At 39.4% G+C, this 20,074-nt stretch overlaps 1 protein-coding gene across 1 annotated transcript; it reads right to left on the bottom strand.

Moving 5' to 3' along the window:
* Positions 1–2,636: 2,636 nt before the first annotated feature.
* Positions 2,637–19,199, bottom strand: LOC140928954 (ATP-binding cassette sub-family C member 4-like). Its single transcript, XM_073378760.1, has 6 exons — positions 18,662–19,199; positions 16,443–16,825; positions 12,191–13,464; positions 7,858–8,428; positions 3,936–4,072; positions 2,637–3,526 (listed from the first exon to the last, which is right to left on the bottom strand). The coding sequence occupies exons 1-6, from the start codon at positions 19,190–19,192 to the stop codon at positions 2,637–2,639; spliced, it is 3,786 nt and encodes a 1,261-aa protein (XP_073234861.1). The 5' UTR covers positions 19,193–19,199.
* Positions 19,200–20,074: the final 875 nt, after the last annotated feature.

The raw sequence follows: 20,074 nt of genomic DNA on the forward strand, positions 1-20,074 counted from the left end.
CACGTTTGCCGTTCGGCCGTATACGTGAAGCATAAACTTTCTAATGTCACTTATGTCCAGGTTTGCACGCAGCTTCAAAATTTGCAATTTTTCTTGTTTTTTTTTGCGAAAAAATCGCAAGGTTGGCAATTTTTCTAAAGCCAGTTGCGAAAAATCGCAAGTCACCTTTTTTTTCCCATAAAATTTTGAAGACTCTTGAATATTTCATAGAGGAAAAGGTTATTCTGGAGAATATTATTATTATTCCTGGGAATTCTTGATGGGGGTGTGCTGCCCTGTTCTTCAAAATCCTCACCCTATTTCAGACCAAAAAATGTCATTTTACACACCCGTTTTCAGACCTGGTCCCGGTTGTTCAAACGTTAGATAGCGCTATCCACCGGATAAATCACGGAAAAGTATTATAGAAATCAGTTACTCTATGCGCTGGATAGTGATTTATCAGGTAGGTAGCGCTATCCAACTTTTGAACAACTGGTGCCTGCGGCTCACTTCTAGAACGCCCCGCTAACTTTTCGGGCCCAAAATCAAATATTCAAATCGAAATATAAAGAATAAGAGCGCGGGTCCTGGCCATCTAAATACCCCATTTTGTTTCATTAACTGATAGTTTTATTTGTCATTAGGATCATTTTACGTTTCTGAGCAACCGAGCCCGGCTTCTTATAACCGGACCCGTTTATTAGAAAGCGCACGACAATAATAAAAAGGACCCGGTATCTTTCATATCCCCGAGACTTAGGCCTGTTTCAAACGTCGTGCTACTGCCATGCTAAGCTGGTTCGACTGTAGCTCGACTGCAGCACGATATTAGTTTCAGACGTCGAATTTAATTCACACAATGACAGTCGAATGGAACGGCTGTTGCCAAAAACAAAACACAAAAATAAAGAAACGGTTTAGCAAACTTTTAAACATATTCTAATGTATTTATAATTCATGAATTGAGTTCGGCACGGCGGTAGCACGACGTTTGAAACCAAGTGGAGCTACTGCCGTGTAGCACGGCAAGGCTTGCCGTGCTACACGGCAGTAGCACGACTTGGTTTCAAACGTCGCGCTACTGCAGTGCTAAAGTCGAATTTAATTCGATCAATTGAGTTCGCCAAGGCAGTAGCACGACGTTTGAAACGGGACTCAGTGTCCAACGAGCCCGTTAACCACTCAGCAAACCGTACCCAGTAAACAGACGACATTAACCATTGAAACCTCGATCTTTAATGTAACCGGAGGCAGCTTACCGGGACCGTTAATTATCGCGACTTTCGAGAAACCGGCCCCTGGCCTCTAAAATCTCTACCCGTTTTCAGACCTGGCCTCTATAAAGAAATTATGTCATCATTACTTAGATTAGAACGCCAACAAAAAAGATTTGTTTTGTAAAATCGACCGGGTGATAATTATAATCCAATAGGGTCAATTAAGCAATGTCATTCATGTAAGCTTGCACCTTTCCTATTACTTAATTGATCCATATTTATAGCTACACTTGTACATTACTAAGGTTTTTGTTGGTGGTTCTCTTGCTTTGGCCTTCGGTGGGGCTGCCCTGTCACTCGTTTCTTGCTCCGGGCTGTGGCGGGTGTGCCCTCACCTTTGCTGGGATAAATCTTCTTGTGTATCTGGACTTTCCTAGCTTGATATGCTTAAATGAAATAAACGGCCACTCTTGTGGCCAAATTTATCCCAAACTGGAATTGTCATTATTGGGTATCCCAGCAAACAGAGCTCACCCAAAGCGAGACTCCACCAACAGCAATAACTGACTCAATAATACTATCTAAAGGAACATGGAGCATAAATCGCATATTTTTCTTTCTTTCTTATTCATCTGGAATTGAAACGATAAATACGTTCATACACTCCCGTAGGTTTCCTCGAAAACCATGCCCGATTCCAGCTATATAGCTATATAGCTTACATAAGGGAGTACTCCCCCCGGGAAATGGTGTCAGAGTTTGGAGGCCTCGGCAGCAAACCTCTACCCAAACTTCCCCTGCGTGTCCCCCCGGATCTATCTAACGCTACCATGGCAATAAAAACGTCCTTGTGTCACTGCAACCATGTGCATTTAGGACAGGTCTATGCGGCGGCTTTTACTACCTGCCGTTTCTTGAAAGTATCGGTAACTTTTCGGGCCCAAAATCAAATCTTAAGAATAAAAACGCGAATAAAAACAAACCAGCCCTTTTTGTTTTGCTAACTGACAGTTTTATCATATAATCTTCAAAACTTTTGAAACCGCGAACTTGAATGTAAACAACAACTTTCCAGGGGGCCCTCTTTCTCGAAAGACCCGGTAACGTTTCAGGTCCGAAGGCACATTTTAAAATCAAAACCTGTGGAATAATAAGAGTCCCTAGCTCACAAACCCGTCAATTTTGCTTCTTTAACTGATAGTTCTATTGTATCATTTTCAAAATTAACGAAACTTTGAAGTTGAATGCAAATATATGGCAAACATAGAACACCTATTCGCGCACGAACAACCTCGTCCCCAGGGCGCTTTTCCCTGGCCTTGGAGAAAAGCACCCTGGGGACGAGGTTGGCGCACGAAAAGTTAGCCGGACTTTCGAGAAACGAGTCCCAGGCCTGTTCATTGTCGGGAATTTCGAGAAACGGGGCGCTGGTCCATTTCAATCGGAAATTGAGCCTCCATTTCTATTCTTCATTACTACATCAAAACTATCAAACCCATCGACCTCCCCATTCCTTAAAACTAAAATCTTGTCATAGTCTCGTATTGTGTTCAAACGATGTGCAACAGTGATAACGGTGGAGTTTTTCAATTTCTCGCGCACTATGTTCCAGATTTTTTGCTCTGTTTCTGGATCCACATGTGCTGTGGGCTCATCCAAAATGATGATTTTCTTTTGGTGCAAAAACACCCTAGCCAAGCAGATAAGTTGCCCTTCTCCAACACTTAAATTTGCACCGTTCTCCAATAATTCATGATCTAACTGACCTTCCAAATTTTCTACAAGACTTTTCAGCTGCACCTCTTCCAAAGCACTCCATAGTTCCGTGTCTTGAAACTGCTCCATCACATCAAGATTTTGCCTCAACGATCCACTAAAAAGGGCAGGATTTTGACCGAGAACGGTTATTCCCCGTCGAGATTCTTGGAGGTTGATGCTACTTATATTAACATTGTCAATCAAGATATCTCCGTCGGCTTCAGGCATGCGCATTAGTGCCGCCACGAAAGAAGATTTTCCTGCACCCGTTCGGCCTGCAATTCCGATCTTAGCTCCTCCATTGATTTTAAGTGTAATATTCTTTAAACTTTGAGGACCACCCGGATAGTACCTCAAGGATACGTCTTTAAATACGATATTTCCCTCATTTGGCCAGTTTTTCGGGGGATTTTGTTCCACTTTGTATCCAGGTTCAGATTCAAGTTCGGTGTACGTCATTACTCGCTCAACTGATGTCATCAGAGTTTCGACCACGACTGATTTTTTAAATGCGGATTGAGTCATCGACACGCTTTGGACAACGTAAACCAATCCAAGGCCTGCAAAAACTGAAACAAAAACGAAGGGAAACACGGATAATAAGCCATGGTTCGTAAAATACAAAATACAATTATTTTTTAGTTTTTTGGACATTATGTAAGGAAAGTAAAAATCTTCTTTCAAATTATCAAGACTGGAGAAATTTGACCTGTTATTATTATTGCCGAAGGTCTCCCTGGCGCTCCAGCACGTCCGAGAACTTGAGAATTTGGTTGCTTTTACAAACTGCAACAAAATTCATATTGTCTCACCTCACCTCATCTTGTACCTGCCCCAACGAAAGTAAATATAACTTGGCAACCTAACCATTCGTTCAAGAAACGTCAGTCGTTTTAAATTACGCAGGTGTCCTAAAACGTATTAACATTTAATTATTATTTTACATTTCTGATAACATTTACAACTATATACATTTACCAGCATCTTGGGACACAAAAACTGCCGCAAGAGCCGCTGCACCCGTCAAAACAGCAGAGAGACAATCCAAGCGTACACCAAGCCAACGTTGAGTGGCAAAAACCATAATGTATGCCTGAGTATGAATATCTTGATACCTAAAAAGAATAACAAGCACGATGTAGCTATTAAAGTTGTATCTTTCTCGGATCTTAGGCAATGTAACATTTTCTATCCAGCATTTCAACAGTCGATGAGGCATAAACTTTGCCACTACGTTACTCGCTGGCTGTCAGTTGTGCCAACTTATTGAAAGCAATCTTTTGTATCTTAGGCAGAGTCTTGGAGCCGAATTTGTTGTGAGCGTTGCAGACGTACATAGAGGACCAATGGGTAAAAGCCTCGAAAATACCTTCCTATACAAGAAAGAACTTACTTTTCAAAGCATCTTGCCTTACCAACGGGGTTGTAATTGAATAAAAGTACGGATAAATAACAATTATTCACCGAAGTGGAGGTGGCTATTCCTGGATATTTACCGAACTGCGAAGCAGTGAGGTAAATATCCACGACTTGCTACCGACACTGAGGTGAATAATTGTTTATACTAAAACAGTGAGATAATTGAGCACAAAAATGACGATTTTTAACTCACGTAATGACCGGGCGGCTGCGGCCGTCGCTTTTTCTTGCCGACAATTAAAACTTTTGAAGGCATTTGTTTAGCTCTTGCGGGGAAATTTCTTCAAAAGGAGTTGTGAATTCTTTTTGCATTTAAAATAATTCTATAAAAAAAGATTATTAAATTTAGTTTTAAGCTTTTTTATGAACAACTCAACTAAATAAAGCAAGCAAGGCTTAAACTTAATTTGCATTTGTAAACAAAAACTTTTTCACCGGTTTTATCGATAAATTCGTGTCAAAAAGACAAAGCTTTACCTGTTAAAACTTCCAATCCGAACTTCGTCACCTTCTTCGTGTATTTCGGAAACAGCTTGCTTGATTAGTTGTGCAATTTCTTTGTTTGTTTAAGGCAGCAAACCAGGAAGCCATTTTGCTCGCAACTTACGCGAGTTTGGCGTCGCTCGCTCGGAGGAACTGGAGGTGAATCAGTGAATAGTGCAGGATATTCACTGATTGAGTAGCCAATCAGAGCGCGCGAAAAACACTATCCACTGTTTTAGTATATACTAAATCCCGATATAACAAAATTCCGACAAAGAGATGGCAGGGATCGGCCGTCATGACAGGAGAATATCATATCGGATCCAGTACACTAAGTTTTACTCCAACAGGGTCCAAGAATGTTAAGTCATTCGGGGATTTCATTGTACATGAAAGAAGGCTCGTTATATCTTAGTTTCAGATCACTCCACTTTTGGCACCTAACTCCCAATACCGATCGAGTAGGCCACCTTCGAATATCTGAGCCACTTAATTACGCGGGATGACGTAGTCAGCCAGCGTCTAAAATTCGGTCGAATTTCGTTTTCATCGTAGTCACAAATTGGCATGTTTTTTAACTTTCCCGTATCCCGTGCCCGTTCCGAAAAATTGTGCGATTTTATCAGCATAAACTTCAAATCACATGCAAGTCAGGTTGGGTCGAACACAAACTAAAGATACTGCGTAGATTCTAGAAAGGCAAAGTGCAAATCGCCCGGGGCAAATCGATAGAATAGGAAGCCGGCGTGAGTAATTTTGACTGGATAATTGGTTTGTTATGTTGCTATGTTTTGAAATTGTGTTTTAAGCCATAAATAGCTGCACCGGATTTATTTTTTAACCTAAGCAACGAGTTCACAGTTGTCGAATCGACAGGTACACCATAACAAATCAAACTGACCAACGAGTTTATTTATAATGGAACCAGTGAGCTCACTTGTAAACTTACCGAAGGAAGAGACGACTCGTTGCGAAATACTATTTAATTATGCAATAAACATTGAAGCAATTTTCACACCGCAACGATGATTCTCTTGAATTCACAAACTGATTTCAGTACGGTCATGCGGTAGAGAAGAGGAGGACTTTGACTGTGCATTACCGACTGCGGACTACGGACTTCGGACTGCGTATAAAACACGGACTAGATATAAAATGCGCACTACCGACTATGTTTTGAAAAAACTGGGCTAAATATTACTAGGTAAGGTAAAAATAACATTAAGAAATCGCTAAATAGCACACCACGTGGGTTAATACAGCAATTTGCAAGAGTGCTCCTCTATGTCCTCCAAGGCATTGAAATAGAGTTGTGGCAAGTCTAGGTCTATGACTCGATTACAGAGTTAAAACTACTTAAAACGATCATCTTAGTATATCTGTTGTCTATGTTCGTTAAATTGAGGGCCGGTTAAGAGTATCAACCCGTATTGCCGGTGTAAAAGCTTTTAAAACTTCCTGATTAGGTGCTTCTTAGTTTCATAAATTTTATTGATAATGTATAGATTTAGCCAGGGCTAAAAGCGAAGCTCTGGTTAGTAATACGTGTAAACAAAAAAAATTAAATCGTGTAATGCTAAACGGGGACGACAATAAAAATGGCTTCAAGACTAATTGATCTAATTAGCAAAAAAACAAATTGCACGTGCAGCACACTTTTTCTTCTAACTAGCAAAAAACAAATTTGCACGTGCAGCACGTTTTTTGTCTTTCCCTTGCCATTGTTTTGCACGATTACAACGCTGTTTTGTACGACTAAAACGTCAAACGTCCTAGTTTAATACACATTATTTTTAAGGAGGAATTGTCGTATGTGCTTACCCAATATTTTGTTTCCTGTGTACATGGTCGCTTTTATTTTTCACTGCCGTTCATTTTCGCCTTGCATGCTGGCCGCTAGCATTTCTCATTTTCTCACCGCCGCTTTGAGTTTCCAAGTTTTTCTTCCTATGAAATTCGTCTCGTTTGTTTTCAATAACTCGCTCTAGCTGTTTCTCTGTTGTCCACGTCAGTGTAAACGTAAAAAATAACGCCGAAAAAGACACGACTTTGTTGTTGTTTTTTCTTTCTAAAAGTCCGGGCGGCCATGTGATTTCTTTCCAAATAAAACTTTGGATTGCATTTGGGTTGCCATACCTGTTGATTGAGTTATTTTACATTGGTATGCATGTTTTGCAGACGGACGGTCGCTCGCTCGCTCAGTGTACGGTCACGTGATTACCAAATTTTCTCGGATGGGGCTCCGCTATAAACTACTGTAAATTGAATTCCGTTACTCTTTTTTTTTCATCAAAATTCATTCAAAGTTTTATTCTCAGTGCTTTTTCATTTTTTCAAGTGAACTTTTAATAAATTTGCCATTTTCAAGAACTCTTTTAAACTGTATTGACCGTTATGAGTTTTTTTTTCTTTCAAAAAATATTTGAGGTGTACCTATAATTAGAAAACTGTGCTGTTCAGACAGATATGATATTAGTTCGAGAACCTGTTTGGCTCATTTAAGACAACATTGCACTTCAGTTGCATCCGTGTCTGGAAATCCCAACCCATGTACTCAACTGTCCAACTTCATTCAAATAGTCTTTACATACACCAACGTATCCCGCGTGAACGTCTCAAGGCGGCTTTACTACGTTTATGCCCTTTTCCATGTTTTTCCGCTGGTGCCACTTCGCTACTTGTTAATATAGTATAGACATCAATCCCATAGGAAACGCTTTATCGGAAATAATTTTTTGAACCAGTTGGCTTTCCTACCAGCCTCCCACACAGACGTTCTTAGAGGTTTCTCACGCTTTCCTGCCCCACGAACGTTCGTTGGGAAGGATTGCGTGACGAGCCAAAAGAACGTCTGAGTGAGAGGCTGCTTTCCTACATAATTGAATACGTTTTCTTCTATTTTCAGTGCCTAATATTCATCCAGGTTTTTATTTCAGTCTTGAGCTATTCAGATTACAAAATAAGACTATTCAACAAATAATGAACAAATAAATAATACCTGCAAAACTCATCCAAGAAATCTTCTTCCTTTTTTCTAGTTCGAATTGTGTCCAGTCCATCCAGAGTCTCAGAAAAGTGAGAATAGACGGGACTGCGACTAACTGATTCCAACCTTTGTAGTTCCCTAGATGTCTTTAAGTAATATCTGGAGATAAGTCCCGCTATTATGGCTATTGGCACAACAACAAATAGAAGCCAAGGGTTTATGACGGTTGGCAGAAGAATCGAGGTGAACATCAACAAGGTCCTCTGTACCGCTCTCAGAAACTTTTTGGGTAGTACTTCATCCATGCAGCCAATATCTTTAGAGAACCGATTCATAATTCTTCCCACTGAATTTAAATCGAAGAAAACGACTGGTGCTTGCAGAACAGCAGCCACCATATTATCATGAAGTCGCTCAGAACATCGCAATGATGCCATAAAGAAGCCAAAAGCCCGAATGATGAGAAATATGAAAGATGCCCCGACAAAAGAAGCGTAGATGATAAGGTTTGTCTCACTCTTTTGATCCTCGGGATACTTCCTTGTCAAAAGCGACAGCCACACATCGCAAGAAACCAGCATCACTAAATAGAACATCAGGAAGGAAAGGGTCAAAGATGCATGCTGTTAGACATATTCCTGTGTCTGCACAGCAAAGCTGTTTCTAAAAAACCCTGTTGAAACCTTGTTTTTCTTAATTTGTTTGTGTTTTCAACCAGCTTTGCGTTTGGATTTGCGAATACTGGATGATACCCTGAAGAAACACTTTTGCTTAAAGCTTTCCTTTTACAACCAATACGGTAACTGTGCATTCTCTAAAACTTGTTCTTTTCATTTGCAACAGGAAAACATGTTGTTTATTTATAAGCCAGTATATTTCAAATCTGATTGATAGAAGGCCAAACATGCATCATTATGAGTGAAAGGAGATAATTACTCCCGACATCACAATTTCATAGAAAAACCAGACAAAAAAAATACTTTAGCTCAAATGAGATGCAGCTCCTGAAATCAGTATGCGAGGCCAGAAATGCCCAAGACTTTTCTTGTACTTTGCTGTAAGCCTTCATGAAATTTCAAAAACCGCAGTCATCGATGAATCCCGTTGACTTTAAAATATTCGAGGCTTTCCTCAACCACAAAAATAAATAAAAAATGAAACCAGCTTTGAATGACAGAAGAATCTTGACAGCGGCTTCAGTTATATTACATTTGGTGGGGGCATTTGAAAGAGCACAAGAAGGTAAAAATTAAAAATACATTCAATCCAAAGCCCCATTTATTTTTAAGATGTTAAGCACGTTTTTACCCTCTAACACAATCCACTCAATTGGGTATCGATCTTTATATTCAAGCCCTAGACCTGGTGAGGTGTTTTCTCAATTCTTCTGAATTCTTGAAGTATTTTTCTGTTCCAGGGAGATCTATCATTCCATTCTATCCCTCGCCAGCTTGAATATAAAGATCGATACCCAGTTGAGTGGACTGTGTTAGAGGGTCAACAACATCCAACACATAGCACTCTATTGAAAGCCTTTTATCTAAAGAAATTAGTTCGACAACAACGTTGTTATCTTCTTCTGAAGGAGAGGGGCCCTCTGGGTCATATACAATTGTGGTGGGAGACACGGCTGCTCTGGCTAAACATTGCTGCAGGGCTGATAAGACATCACTTAACGCTGATGAGAGATTATCTAAGGTTTCTTTGTCATAGGCGTTAATACTCGAACTGCTGTCTCTGGGTATACCTGGGTATAAGAAGGAAACGCACCGTTTGATCGACAGCGACAATATGCTGCTCCACAATTTCTTCATCTACTTTCGTCTGGGAAATCTGGTCAGTTCTTCGAAGAACCGAGTCAAGAAACCTCGGAAAGTCAGACTCCACATCGCAGAGGTACCTTGTGTCATCTTCATAAGCTTCTATTTCCGTAGCCGACATTCTAGCCGCCGCCGTCATGTTTTTAACAAGCAATGATCTGTGTCACTGACCAGAAGTAGTGAGGGCTCAAAAGAGTTGAATGAATAGTTGAATGTTTTAAAAATTAAAGTTGAATGTTGAATAAATGGTTTAAATTGTTGAATAGACAATTGAATGGGTGAGTAAGGAATTGAATATAAAATGAATAGTTGAATGTTGAATGCGAAGTTGAATATTAAACGCATAGTTAAACACAGAATACAAAACTACTTAAAAAATTAAACGAATTGAATATTGCTACAATTGGTTTGCCATAGTTTTGTAAACCGTTTTGATAGTTTGTGTCCGTGATTGTATAATTGTGTCAATTTGTTTTGCGGGCCGTATTGCAGGATCTCCATCTATTTCACGGAACCAGCAAGGTCATCAAAACTTAAATCTTTTTTTCTCTAAAATAGGCAAGGTCTAGTCTCCAGAATGGGAGGTTCCATTTACAGATCACACATGTTTATCTTTCATCTATTTTTTTGCTAATTAAACGGGCCTAACTTCATATCATTCCTTTCGAGTGTGGGCCTCTGTTGATCTCCTAATTCTCCACCAAGTTCGATCAATATCTACATCGAGTCGGCCCGTTGAACCCGAGATAATGCGAAATAACTTTGAAATACGCGCTTGAGCTAATTTTCCTCAAATGTATATTTGAATTGATGTTTCAATGTTAGTTGACATCATGCCAACCACACACTGTACTGTACTAATATACACCCAACACCCACCCGTGACCCACTGGCGAAAGTTAAACTTGCCTTTGGTACATTAGTCTTAATCATCAATATTATTAATCTCCGCTTGGTTTGCCCCCCAAAAATAATTTAAGGAAACGTTTTATTGGTTTTCGGGATTAAATTACACAATTAAAGGTGTATGCCCAATACAGTATTAAAATGCGGTAAAGCAACAAGATTCAATGCTCACAGTCTCTCACAAATACCTGTCATTTAATAGCTTCCTCTTCAACGTTACAGCTAAGCGAACTTTGAGAGGTATGATATGGGGTTCCACTAGCTCTGAAGAGCTGAAAATACGCACAATGCAAAGCATAATACATCCTTTGATGAACCTACCATTGCTGTGTCTAAACTCCTCAATCTTGCTGTGTACTGGCCCTCAAAAGTGTGACCGGTCGGTATAATTGCCCGTAAAATTTGCTCGACGATAGAAAGGAATCTTTAAAATTCAGTACACCACTGGACATTTCATTCCAAAACAGTACTTAAGTCTAGTTTTCTATGACAATAGAAACCTTAAAATCTCCAAATCCAAGATATCGGAATAGTATTTCGGTGATAAAATCGAAATTTTTATCCGTCTCTTCGGTGAAAATTTTGCTCACAATTTTGAAAGTTTCTAACGCGAGACGTGACGTCATATTGGCAGGCGGACTGTACCACAGATTTCCTCGGAGACACCCTCCCCCCCCCCCCCCCCCTGATCAAGATTTTTACTGGAGCAACTCCATTGGTCGTCTCTGTCTCTTTCCACCAAAACAAACGCAGGCTGCATGTCTGGGGCTCCCCACGCGTCCCTGGCAGTCTCCCTCCCTCTCCCCGAGAGTCTATACTGGTGTACGTATGGGTGAAAGTTGACGTCATAGTAACATTTTCTCGCATTGATAGTTTTCCAGTTTCTAAAGCAATGGAGGCTCAGTTGCTCGCAAAAGCTTCGCTATTAATGCGCACTTCATCTGACAACTTATCTAGTTTCGTTGTTGCCTACTTCGTAACGCTTTATCCAGTGGTTTTAATCGTCTGTACTGCGATCGAAATTTGCCGGAGCAGAAATATTAACATTTGATGCGGTCTTTCTCACGCCTTCACTTTTTGGGTTGACTGTCTGGAATGAGCGCATTCAAAAACTCGTTTCCTCGATCGTAGGCAATGGCGTGACTGGCAAGCTTGGCGTTCCCGATTCCATTATCTTAGTTATTTCTTCGTTTGAAGTGTTAGTAGTGTTCTTTCATGTTAGGTGAGGCGAAAAAAGTGTCGTTTACACTAGGTACAGGATCTTACAGCAGGAGTACGAGGGTGACATCATTTTTGATTATAGGAAGCCAAAGTTAGAAGGGAAGCCAAGTGTGGGATTCAACGGTATGCAGTTGAAGAAGATGATTATAAGATCAACGGGATCAACTAACGTACATCACACAAAACAGTAATCTACATCGCTGGAGCATGGTTACTAAGGGAGCCGATTAACAGCTAACCACAGACGAGGGGATAATACAGATTTTGTTCCATTCAGAGTCACCCAACTTATCATGGGTTTACCCTGAAGGAGTTTTGAGCTTTACACCCTTTACTTGAAAGGCTATATTTTTGTACCATGAAGGTAAGGTTAAATTCCTATTATCGTAAGACCTTACCTTGACTGATAACACACAAGCAAATCCCCGCAATGATTACCAGCGAAGGTACTCCGCTTGTAAAGTAATTCCAGTAGAGGTCTGATGAAACCGCCCCGATGGCGCGATCTTCTTCTGATAAGCTGAGACCCTGTACTTCATGGGGTACACTTCCTCCACTCAAGTCAGTAATCTGATCGTCGTCTTCATTTTCTTTACCAACGCGACCATCCGCTTCGTTGGCTTTCTCATACAGCGAATCTACAGTAGTATTCAGCTTGCCGTTTTCTTTTAGCTCAGTTAAACTTCCCTTACCCAATATCCGGCCTTTGCACAATACAATTATGTCGTCGGCTTCTCGTATGACACGTTCATGATGAGTTGTTAGCAATCTGGTCTTCTGCCCAAGTAAGCCTTTGATGCATTCCCTAAAGATGTGCTGAGTAACTTTCAAGTCCAAAGCACTAAAAGGATCATCCAGCAAATAAACGTCTGCCTCGACGTAGACTGCCCGTGCTAAGCTTAATCTTGCCCGCTGGCCACCACTAAGCACCACGCCACGCTCTCCAACGATCGTTTGGTCACAGTCTGGAAATTTCTCGATGTCTTCAGTCAGCGCACATGCTTCAATGACTCTGTTGTACTTCCATTCTTCGTACTGTTCGCCAAACAAAATGTTTTCTCTAATAGTTCCAGAGAATATCCAAGCAATCTGTGGCACATAAACAACAGTTCCATTGTAGGTTACGGCCCAGTTCTGGTCTGGTATCTCACCAGCAACTGCTGACAGAAGAGTAGATTTGCCACTGCCCACTGATCCAGTTATGACTATCAAACTTCCCTTTTTAGCGGTAAAATCAATATCTCGCGGAAAGGATTCATCTTTCGAATCATTTTGTAATTGATGCTGATTGAAATTTCTTACCCGTAAGATAGTTGCTTCCTGATTTTCTGTTGAGATTCCAGGTGAAAACATGTCTTCTCTTCCTCCTCGATGATTTATGACGGTGTTAGTTGAATTGAGGTTGTTCAAAAGAAGAAATTCCTGTATTCTGGTCAGTGAGACATAAGCGTCGTAGGTTTGGATGGAGGCGTAGGAAAAGTTCATACAGACGCCCAGCCTCAACAGATTGAAAAAGGAGAGTAACATAAAGACGTTAACTGGTGTCAAGGATTGACCAGTTAGTACAAGAGTGATGACAGTCACCAGGGTCGCCGTTGGTGTTGAAATGTACTCCAGAGCAGCAATGCCCGACATAACAGCACTCTTCTTACGGATGAAATTGATTTCATCACTATAAATAAAACAAAAATATTTTTTCAGTCATGTTAGGAAGGTGGAAATGTTCGACAAAATGGCATGGCTCTTGGCCTAAGGTGCTATTGCTTAGCTTATGTGCAACCAAGCAAATGATGATAAAATTGCCTTGGAAGCAAAACCACCTTATATAACATTGAAAGTTCCTTTTCATTATTCAGTCTTCAAACAGGAGAATGGGGGTTGGGAGAAAAGCCTTGCAGGCCTTTATGGTAGTGCATATGATAAGTAAGTAAGTTTATCTCCATTTCTGTAAATACAAGTTACAGCAGTTTAAAAACAATCGTATATAGATGGAAGAGGACTAAACAAACCTTTACAGGCTTTTACTAAGCAGTCCCCCTATGACCTTAATTACAAAACATTAAGACAATTAATTGATCTACAGCATCTATTAAATTTTCAAAAACAACTTACTATAATCAAATTACTATATGTGGTGTTCCACAGGGATCTGTCGTTGGTCCTTTTTTCAATCTATGTTAATGTTCTAATAAAGTCTACTAATAAGCTATCTTTTAGTCTGTTCGCGAATGATACAAATTTATTTTGCGCAGGAAACGTTATTAAAAAACTTGAAGGTATGTTTGATGAAGATTTATCCCATGTTCAAAAACGACTTAGTCTAAATCAACTTACACTCATTATCAAAAAAATTCAATTTTATGGTATTCAAATCACACAAGAAACAGTTAAAAACAAATTTGTCTATTAAGCTAAGTAACCAAGTGATCCAAAAAGTAGCCGAAGGCGAAGTTTCTTGGAATAATAATTGACTAGCATCCCACCTAACATGAAAAAGTCCTCAGACTGGGTTCATTGCATCATTGCTCTCGAACTATAGGAATTCTTTGTAGAATTCGCTTCTTTGTCGGTCAACCACTATTGAAAATGTTATATAATAGCTTGATTTATCCATATCTTCATTATGGTAATGCTGTTTGGGCAAATACCTATCCCACAAAACTTGACAAATTATTAAATCTCCAGAAAAAGTATTGCGAGTTCTGATAACATTTTCGTCGCAGTATAATGCTCCCTCTCGTGCACATTTTCAAAAACTTAATATATTAGATATTAACCAACTTAACGACTTTCTTGTCAGCTGTGCTTGCTTTCATGTTAGGTCAAAATCACTCCCTGAATATTTCAATGATTTTTGCTCAGAAAATATTCAAGTCCACAACCATTTTACAAGGAGGTTTAATTATCTTCACAAAAAGTTCAACAGGACAAGTCTAGCTGTTTACTCGACACGAAATAAAGTAACAAATATTTGGAACAATTAACCAAACGAAATAAAGCTGTCTATTTCGTTGGAAGTATTTAAGAAGATGATGAAAAAATTGACACTATTTTTTCCAAAAGAATATCATAGTTAAATCATGGTTAACAGTGTCAATTAATGCCCTCGCTAAATGAAGAAAAACACTAATTATCTACTTATTGTTTTCAATAGCCTTAGTTATTTTATCAACAAGTTCAATTATAGCACTCTTACTTCTAAAACCATGTTAATTTCTTGATAGGATATTATGAGATAGTGGTGATGTGATATGTTGGGCCACATGAAAAGTAGGTTGAGTTTGATCATCCGGGTGAACGTAGTCCTGAATCGGACTGTTGTTGTTGACAGTGACTGACGTTTCGAAAACCTGTGCGGTAGTCATCTTTAGAGTCAACGTGAGTTGTATCACGCCAGTTGATGGTATTATACTCTGGTTATTGATCTGACTGGTCAATTAATTACGTCGCGATGTTATTGGTCTTCAATTTGACTAACCATAGACGACTGTTTAACTGTGACAATAAACGGATCGAAACGCACCAATTACATTACGAGTCTTTATAGCCAATAACATCACAGCTTAACTGACAGACCACCAATAACATCGCGACGTAATTAATTGACCAATCAGATCAATAACCAGAGTTTATTATTCATTCAAAATATTTCCCCGATACTGATTGGCTAAAAGCACACGTTTAATTCACCATAACCAAATGCTGGTGACCAACTTTGGAAGAATTTTGTGTTTAACGAGGAAATGACGTCAAAAATGCAGCCTTCTACAGGTTAATGAACTGTTAACTGAGAAGACCTGGGGACGAGGTTTAGTTGTTTTGGTTGTGAAAACAAAAATGGCCGACACTTCACTCGTTTCAACTACAGCTGGAACTAGGCGAAGTATAGTTAAAACATAGCAAAAACAGAAAGAAGACAACTCGGAGAGCGACATCTGCTATTTGGAGAATATTTGCGGAGCTGGACAAACCTAAACGTACGCTATCGAAGATGAACTGAACATCGATGGATCGATAATGGTAAGCATGTTTTAGCTATGTTTTTAAACTAGGAATTATTTTGAATAAATAATAAAACAATTAATGAATTCGGCTTTCGTATCATATGAAGAATTATTGAGATCTCGGAGGGTGTTATCCGCCTCGGCCTACGGCCTCTTCGGATAACACCCTCCTCGATCTCCATAATTCTTCATAAGATACTCAGCCTCATTCATTAACTGTTAAATAATACCATCAACTGGCGTGATACAACTCACTTTGACTCTGAAGATGACTACCGCACAGGTTTTCGAAACGTCAGTCACTGTCAACAACAACAGTCCTATTCAGGACTATGTTCCCTAGGACGATCAAACTCAACCTACTTTTGAAATGACTCCTGAGTTCAAACCTTTTACAGTTTGGCCACATATTTAACAATTTGACTATCTATTCCATCTTTTCCAAAGCTAGATTTACACTTCATCTGAATGATTTCCTTTATAATCTAACTAGATTTTGTTGTCATATAAGAATATAGAATTAAATATTTACTAAATCCACCTAAACTTTGATCAAAGCCTTTATCCAGGTTGTGCCTAATGCAAAATTTGTTCTTGCTCAGTAACTATTTTTGGTCTTTAAGCAAAATCGTAAAGTTTTTCTTACCTTCGTGTGTTCTTTATCTTTTTTCTATATTCATCTTCCCATGCATTTGTTTTGATGGCGCGAATTCCAGTAACAACCTGGTTGATCAACGTGATGCGGCGATCAGAAACCTCTGCTGTACGCAGGCGCAGTACTGCTCCAGCATGGGCGAACCCAAGGTAACATGGTAGAGTTATACACAGTAAGATAATGCCCATTACAGCCTGCCATCCGATAAAATAGACCAATAAAAATGTTACTATTAGTAGCTCTATAATGCCTCGTGCTGCATCAACAAGAAACAAAAACGTATCGCCCTCCAATCGCTGAACATCGTTCGATACTAGATCAATAACTCGACCAGATGAAAGTCTTAGCAATGAATCCTTGCTGAGAAGAAGCGTCTGCAAGAGAAAGCCAGAGATCGTATATTTGTCTTTACATGAAGTTGTTATGTGAAAGAGGAGCTTTTTCACAAGCGACTTTTCCCCAACGAACAACGCAAAGCCAGACAAAGACCGAAGAGTGTCGTAAAAATTATACTAATGCAGTGCACTTCGTGTTTCGATATGTTTCGTTATGTATCTATTTTGATTTAAAAGGACAAAACGTTAAGTTATACTTATATTTCCAGTTTGATTTTGAACAAACGTTCTCTATCATAGGTTCTTAACTTTTATTTGCGATCGCCCAATAACGAATTTGAGTGTGTCCCCACCTAATCAATGACCTTCTTATCTCAGCGCCTTTTCATATTAGCCGTCAGACTCATAAGTTCTTTTTGGGGCCCGAGCCAGTTGAGTTAACTGGGTTGGCTAACCGGGTTTATCTCACCTCCTCATCAGTATTATTATTGAAATGTGGACATTTGCTCAAGCGAAATAGTAACAAGGACGGGTTTTAGAGCTCATCATCCTCATTACCATCATCATCGTCGTCGTCGACGTTTGAACGACGTTATTTGTCTTTTCCTCTCACGCTCAGCAGCGTAAAGAATAAGACTGAAAATGGAGAAGGAGAGACTTTTTGTCGTTTCTGATTCTTCAGTATGTTTATAATATGTATCCGAAATTTTCAACTAGTAAAAAATCTTGCAAAACCAAGAGAGGATAAAGGGGACAGAGAAGACATCCCCCATACACACCGTTTTCCATAAGTAATTCGTCTCGAGTTATTTTTAGAATCAGGATAAAGTTACCACGCGCGCTGCGTGGCTGTTTCGTGGAGGTTTCACATGACTAAACGCCATGCAAAACATGTCGGGCGAAAGGCAAAGAAAGCGTAAAGACATCGGGAGCATTTCTGAATATTGAAGCGAAATGAGTCGGCGCTCACCTGGGAAAAAGGAATCGCTGGACTCTTTGACAACCCGTGAAATCAGTTTAACTCGAAGTTGTCGTAACCTCCGTGCTTTAATAAAATAAGAAATTTCGCCGGTCTATTGAAACCGGTCGTTTGTACAATAAAGCAAGTAGGACGCCAAGTGTTATTTTTGTTGAATAATAAAAGACTAATAAAAGAATAAATATCAAACCAGAAATTGCTCTCTTCAAACTGTAAATTATAAATGACCCTGAGAGAATATTCAGTGTGTTAAGGATTTCCCTGCTGTACTGTTAGCTCTATACAAGAGAGGAAGGGCGATTCTTTTTTAATTTCCGTTTCACTGACACAGCTTTAGCAGAAATCTCTCTGTAGTCGTTTTCGTCGACAAAACAAATAGCAATATCGCTCTCCGCGTCTTCCGCCATTTTTTTCTGCTTCAATTCATGAAGGACGCGTGGCTCTGAGCGTGGGTCATCCACGCGGAACACATTCGCGCCAAGTGATTGGCTGTTGTCTAATCCCCCTTGGGATCTATGGTCTTAAAAATACCTCGAGACGAATTACCTATGGAATAGGATGTGTATGGGGAATGCCTTCTCTGTCCCCTTTATCCTATCTTGGCAAAACCTAATGATATTTTACGTCTTTAAAACACGCGAATCAGTGCTTCAAAAATGTCCGGCCCTTTCGCACAGGGAAATTAACTGAACTATGACGTATAATGATTTGAAAGAATATAGAATGATTGTCGTTGTCGAAAACTCCCCTGTCATCATCATAATCTTTATTTACTTTGCTATTCCTTCGTTATAGTCATGCATCCCTTAATGACACAAAACACAAAATCTTGTCATATACACTTTAATGGATGCATTAATGCACGGTCTCCTCTGACAATTCACATTTTTCATTACCTTCATATACACTAATCCTTTAAGGGCGCTGCTTACTCTGATACCCAGCACCTCACACTGGTAGTTAAGGTGGTGCATGCCAACAGAAGAGATGAATTCACTTATCCCTAGTGCGATAGCACTGCCGTAGAGAAGATACATATTGTGTAGCTCTGCTGTCATCAGGGATTTCACAAGATATCCAAGAAGCAGTGGTTGGAGAATGCGACAAAGTGTCCAGACACTCATAGCTGAAATGAGGATCATTATGTCCCTCGCAGTTAGCACCTTCAGTATTCTTTTCCAAAGTTTTGGTTTAATATCATTTCTTTTGCTATTAGTTGTTTCTTCAGCCCATTTTGCCCGAAGCTCCTCTACCAAAAAGCAAGATGTATTTTCTTTTTCAAGTGGTAAAAGATCATTTTCATCAATAGCTCGTTCACTTCCCGTCTTCAGTAAAATGTTCATCCATTGGAAAAAAAGTGTAGAGAAAAAGCTCACTTTTCCCGCTTGTGTAGTGCTGGTAATCTTTCTGTACCTATTCTTTGCCATTTTTTGTAGTGTCTAAGAGAGAAAAAACAAGAATTAGATAACCGGTACAATTTTGTAACCACTACTATTATAATAAATTTTGGATTTCTAGTCAACAGTAATACTAATCTCTGTCTGACGAAAAACCCTGGACTAACATAAATGTCGGGAAAATAAACAACAACCTTAACAACAACAACAACCTCCATTATCACATCCAGATAGAGAATTCTACGTTTGTGATAACTAATGTAAAGAAAAGAAGAAATTGTTACATAAAATTATGCATTATGATGACAAGGTTGTCTAGGAGCTAAATTAACAAACGTTTTCGTGCTAGCGCCTAGCTGTAAAATGATATTTTTGACACAGTAGTGACAAGTAAAATAGTAGCAAAGCAAGAAAGAAAAAAACAACAAAATAGGTAAACACAGACACTATACACTATATGGAGAAAAGAACGAATTTGGTCAAGTCTCAGATTTTCCAATTAGTACTGAGATGTTGTTTTTAGTAGACGTGGGAAGGAGAAATTTGGGAGGTCTTTCAAATGATGGAGAAGATCTTTCCAGAGGTCAACAGCTATACATTGGATTGATTGTTTTCCAATATTCGTTCTGGTGCGTCGTTTATAAAAGTTCTTTCTTTGGGCATATCGTGTATTATAATTATGTTTTTCATCGTATAAACCTAGTAATTGATCGAGGAACTTGAACGTATTCATAGACATTCATAGACAAATAAAAAGTGTTTAAACTTTGGGACCGACCATTAGAAAAATAATTAGCCTGTGAATACATCGGTCTCTCCTGGTTCCTCGCTGCTCAGGGGACTTTTCGCGGGAGTGACATCTGCACCTAGCAACAGAAATTCCATACTGATGACGTAAATGAATGTTAAAAT

Source organism: Porites lutea, chromosome 2 (assembly GCF_958299795.1).
Source record: "Porites lutea chromosome 2, jaPorLute2.1, whole genome shotgun sequence".
NCBI lineage: Eukaryota > Metazoa > Cnidaria > Anthozoa > Scleractinia > Poritidae > Porites > Porites lutea.

Excerpts from the sequence above, each read along its gene's own strand:
- LOC140928954 (XM_073378760.1), bottom strand. The coding sequence starts at position 19,192 with ATGGCAAAGAATAGGTACAGAAAGATTACCAGCACTACACAAGCGGGA. Across the intron at positions 13,465-16,442 it reads AAGATAAAGAACACACGAAG|TGATGAAATCAATTTCATCC; the intron begins GTAAGAAAAACT and ends TTTTATTTATAG. Across the intron at positions 8,429-12,190 it reads CTTGTGTGTTATCAGTCAAG|TGATGCTGGTTTCTTGCGAT; the intron begins GTAAGGTCTTAC and ends TGTTCTATTTAG.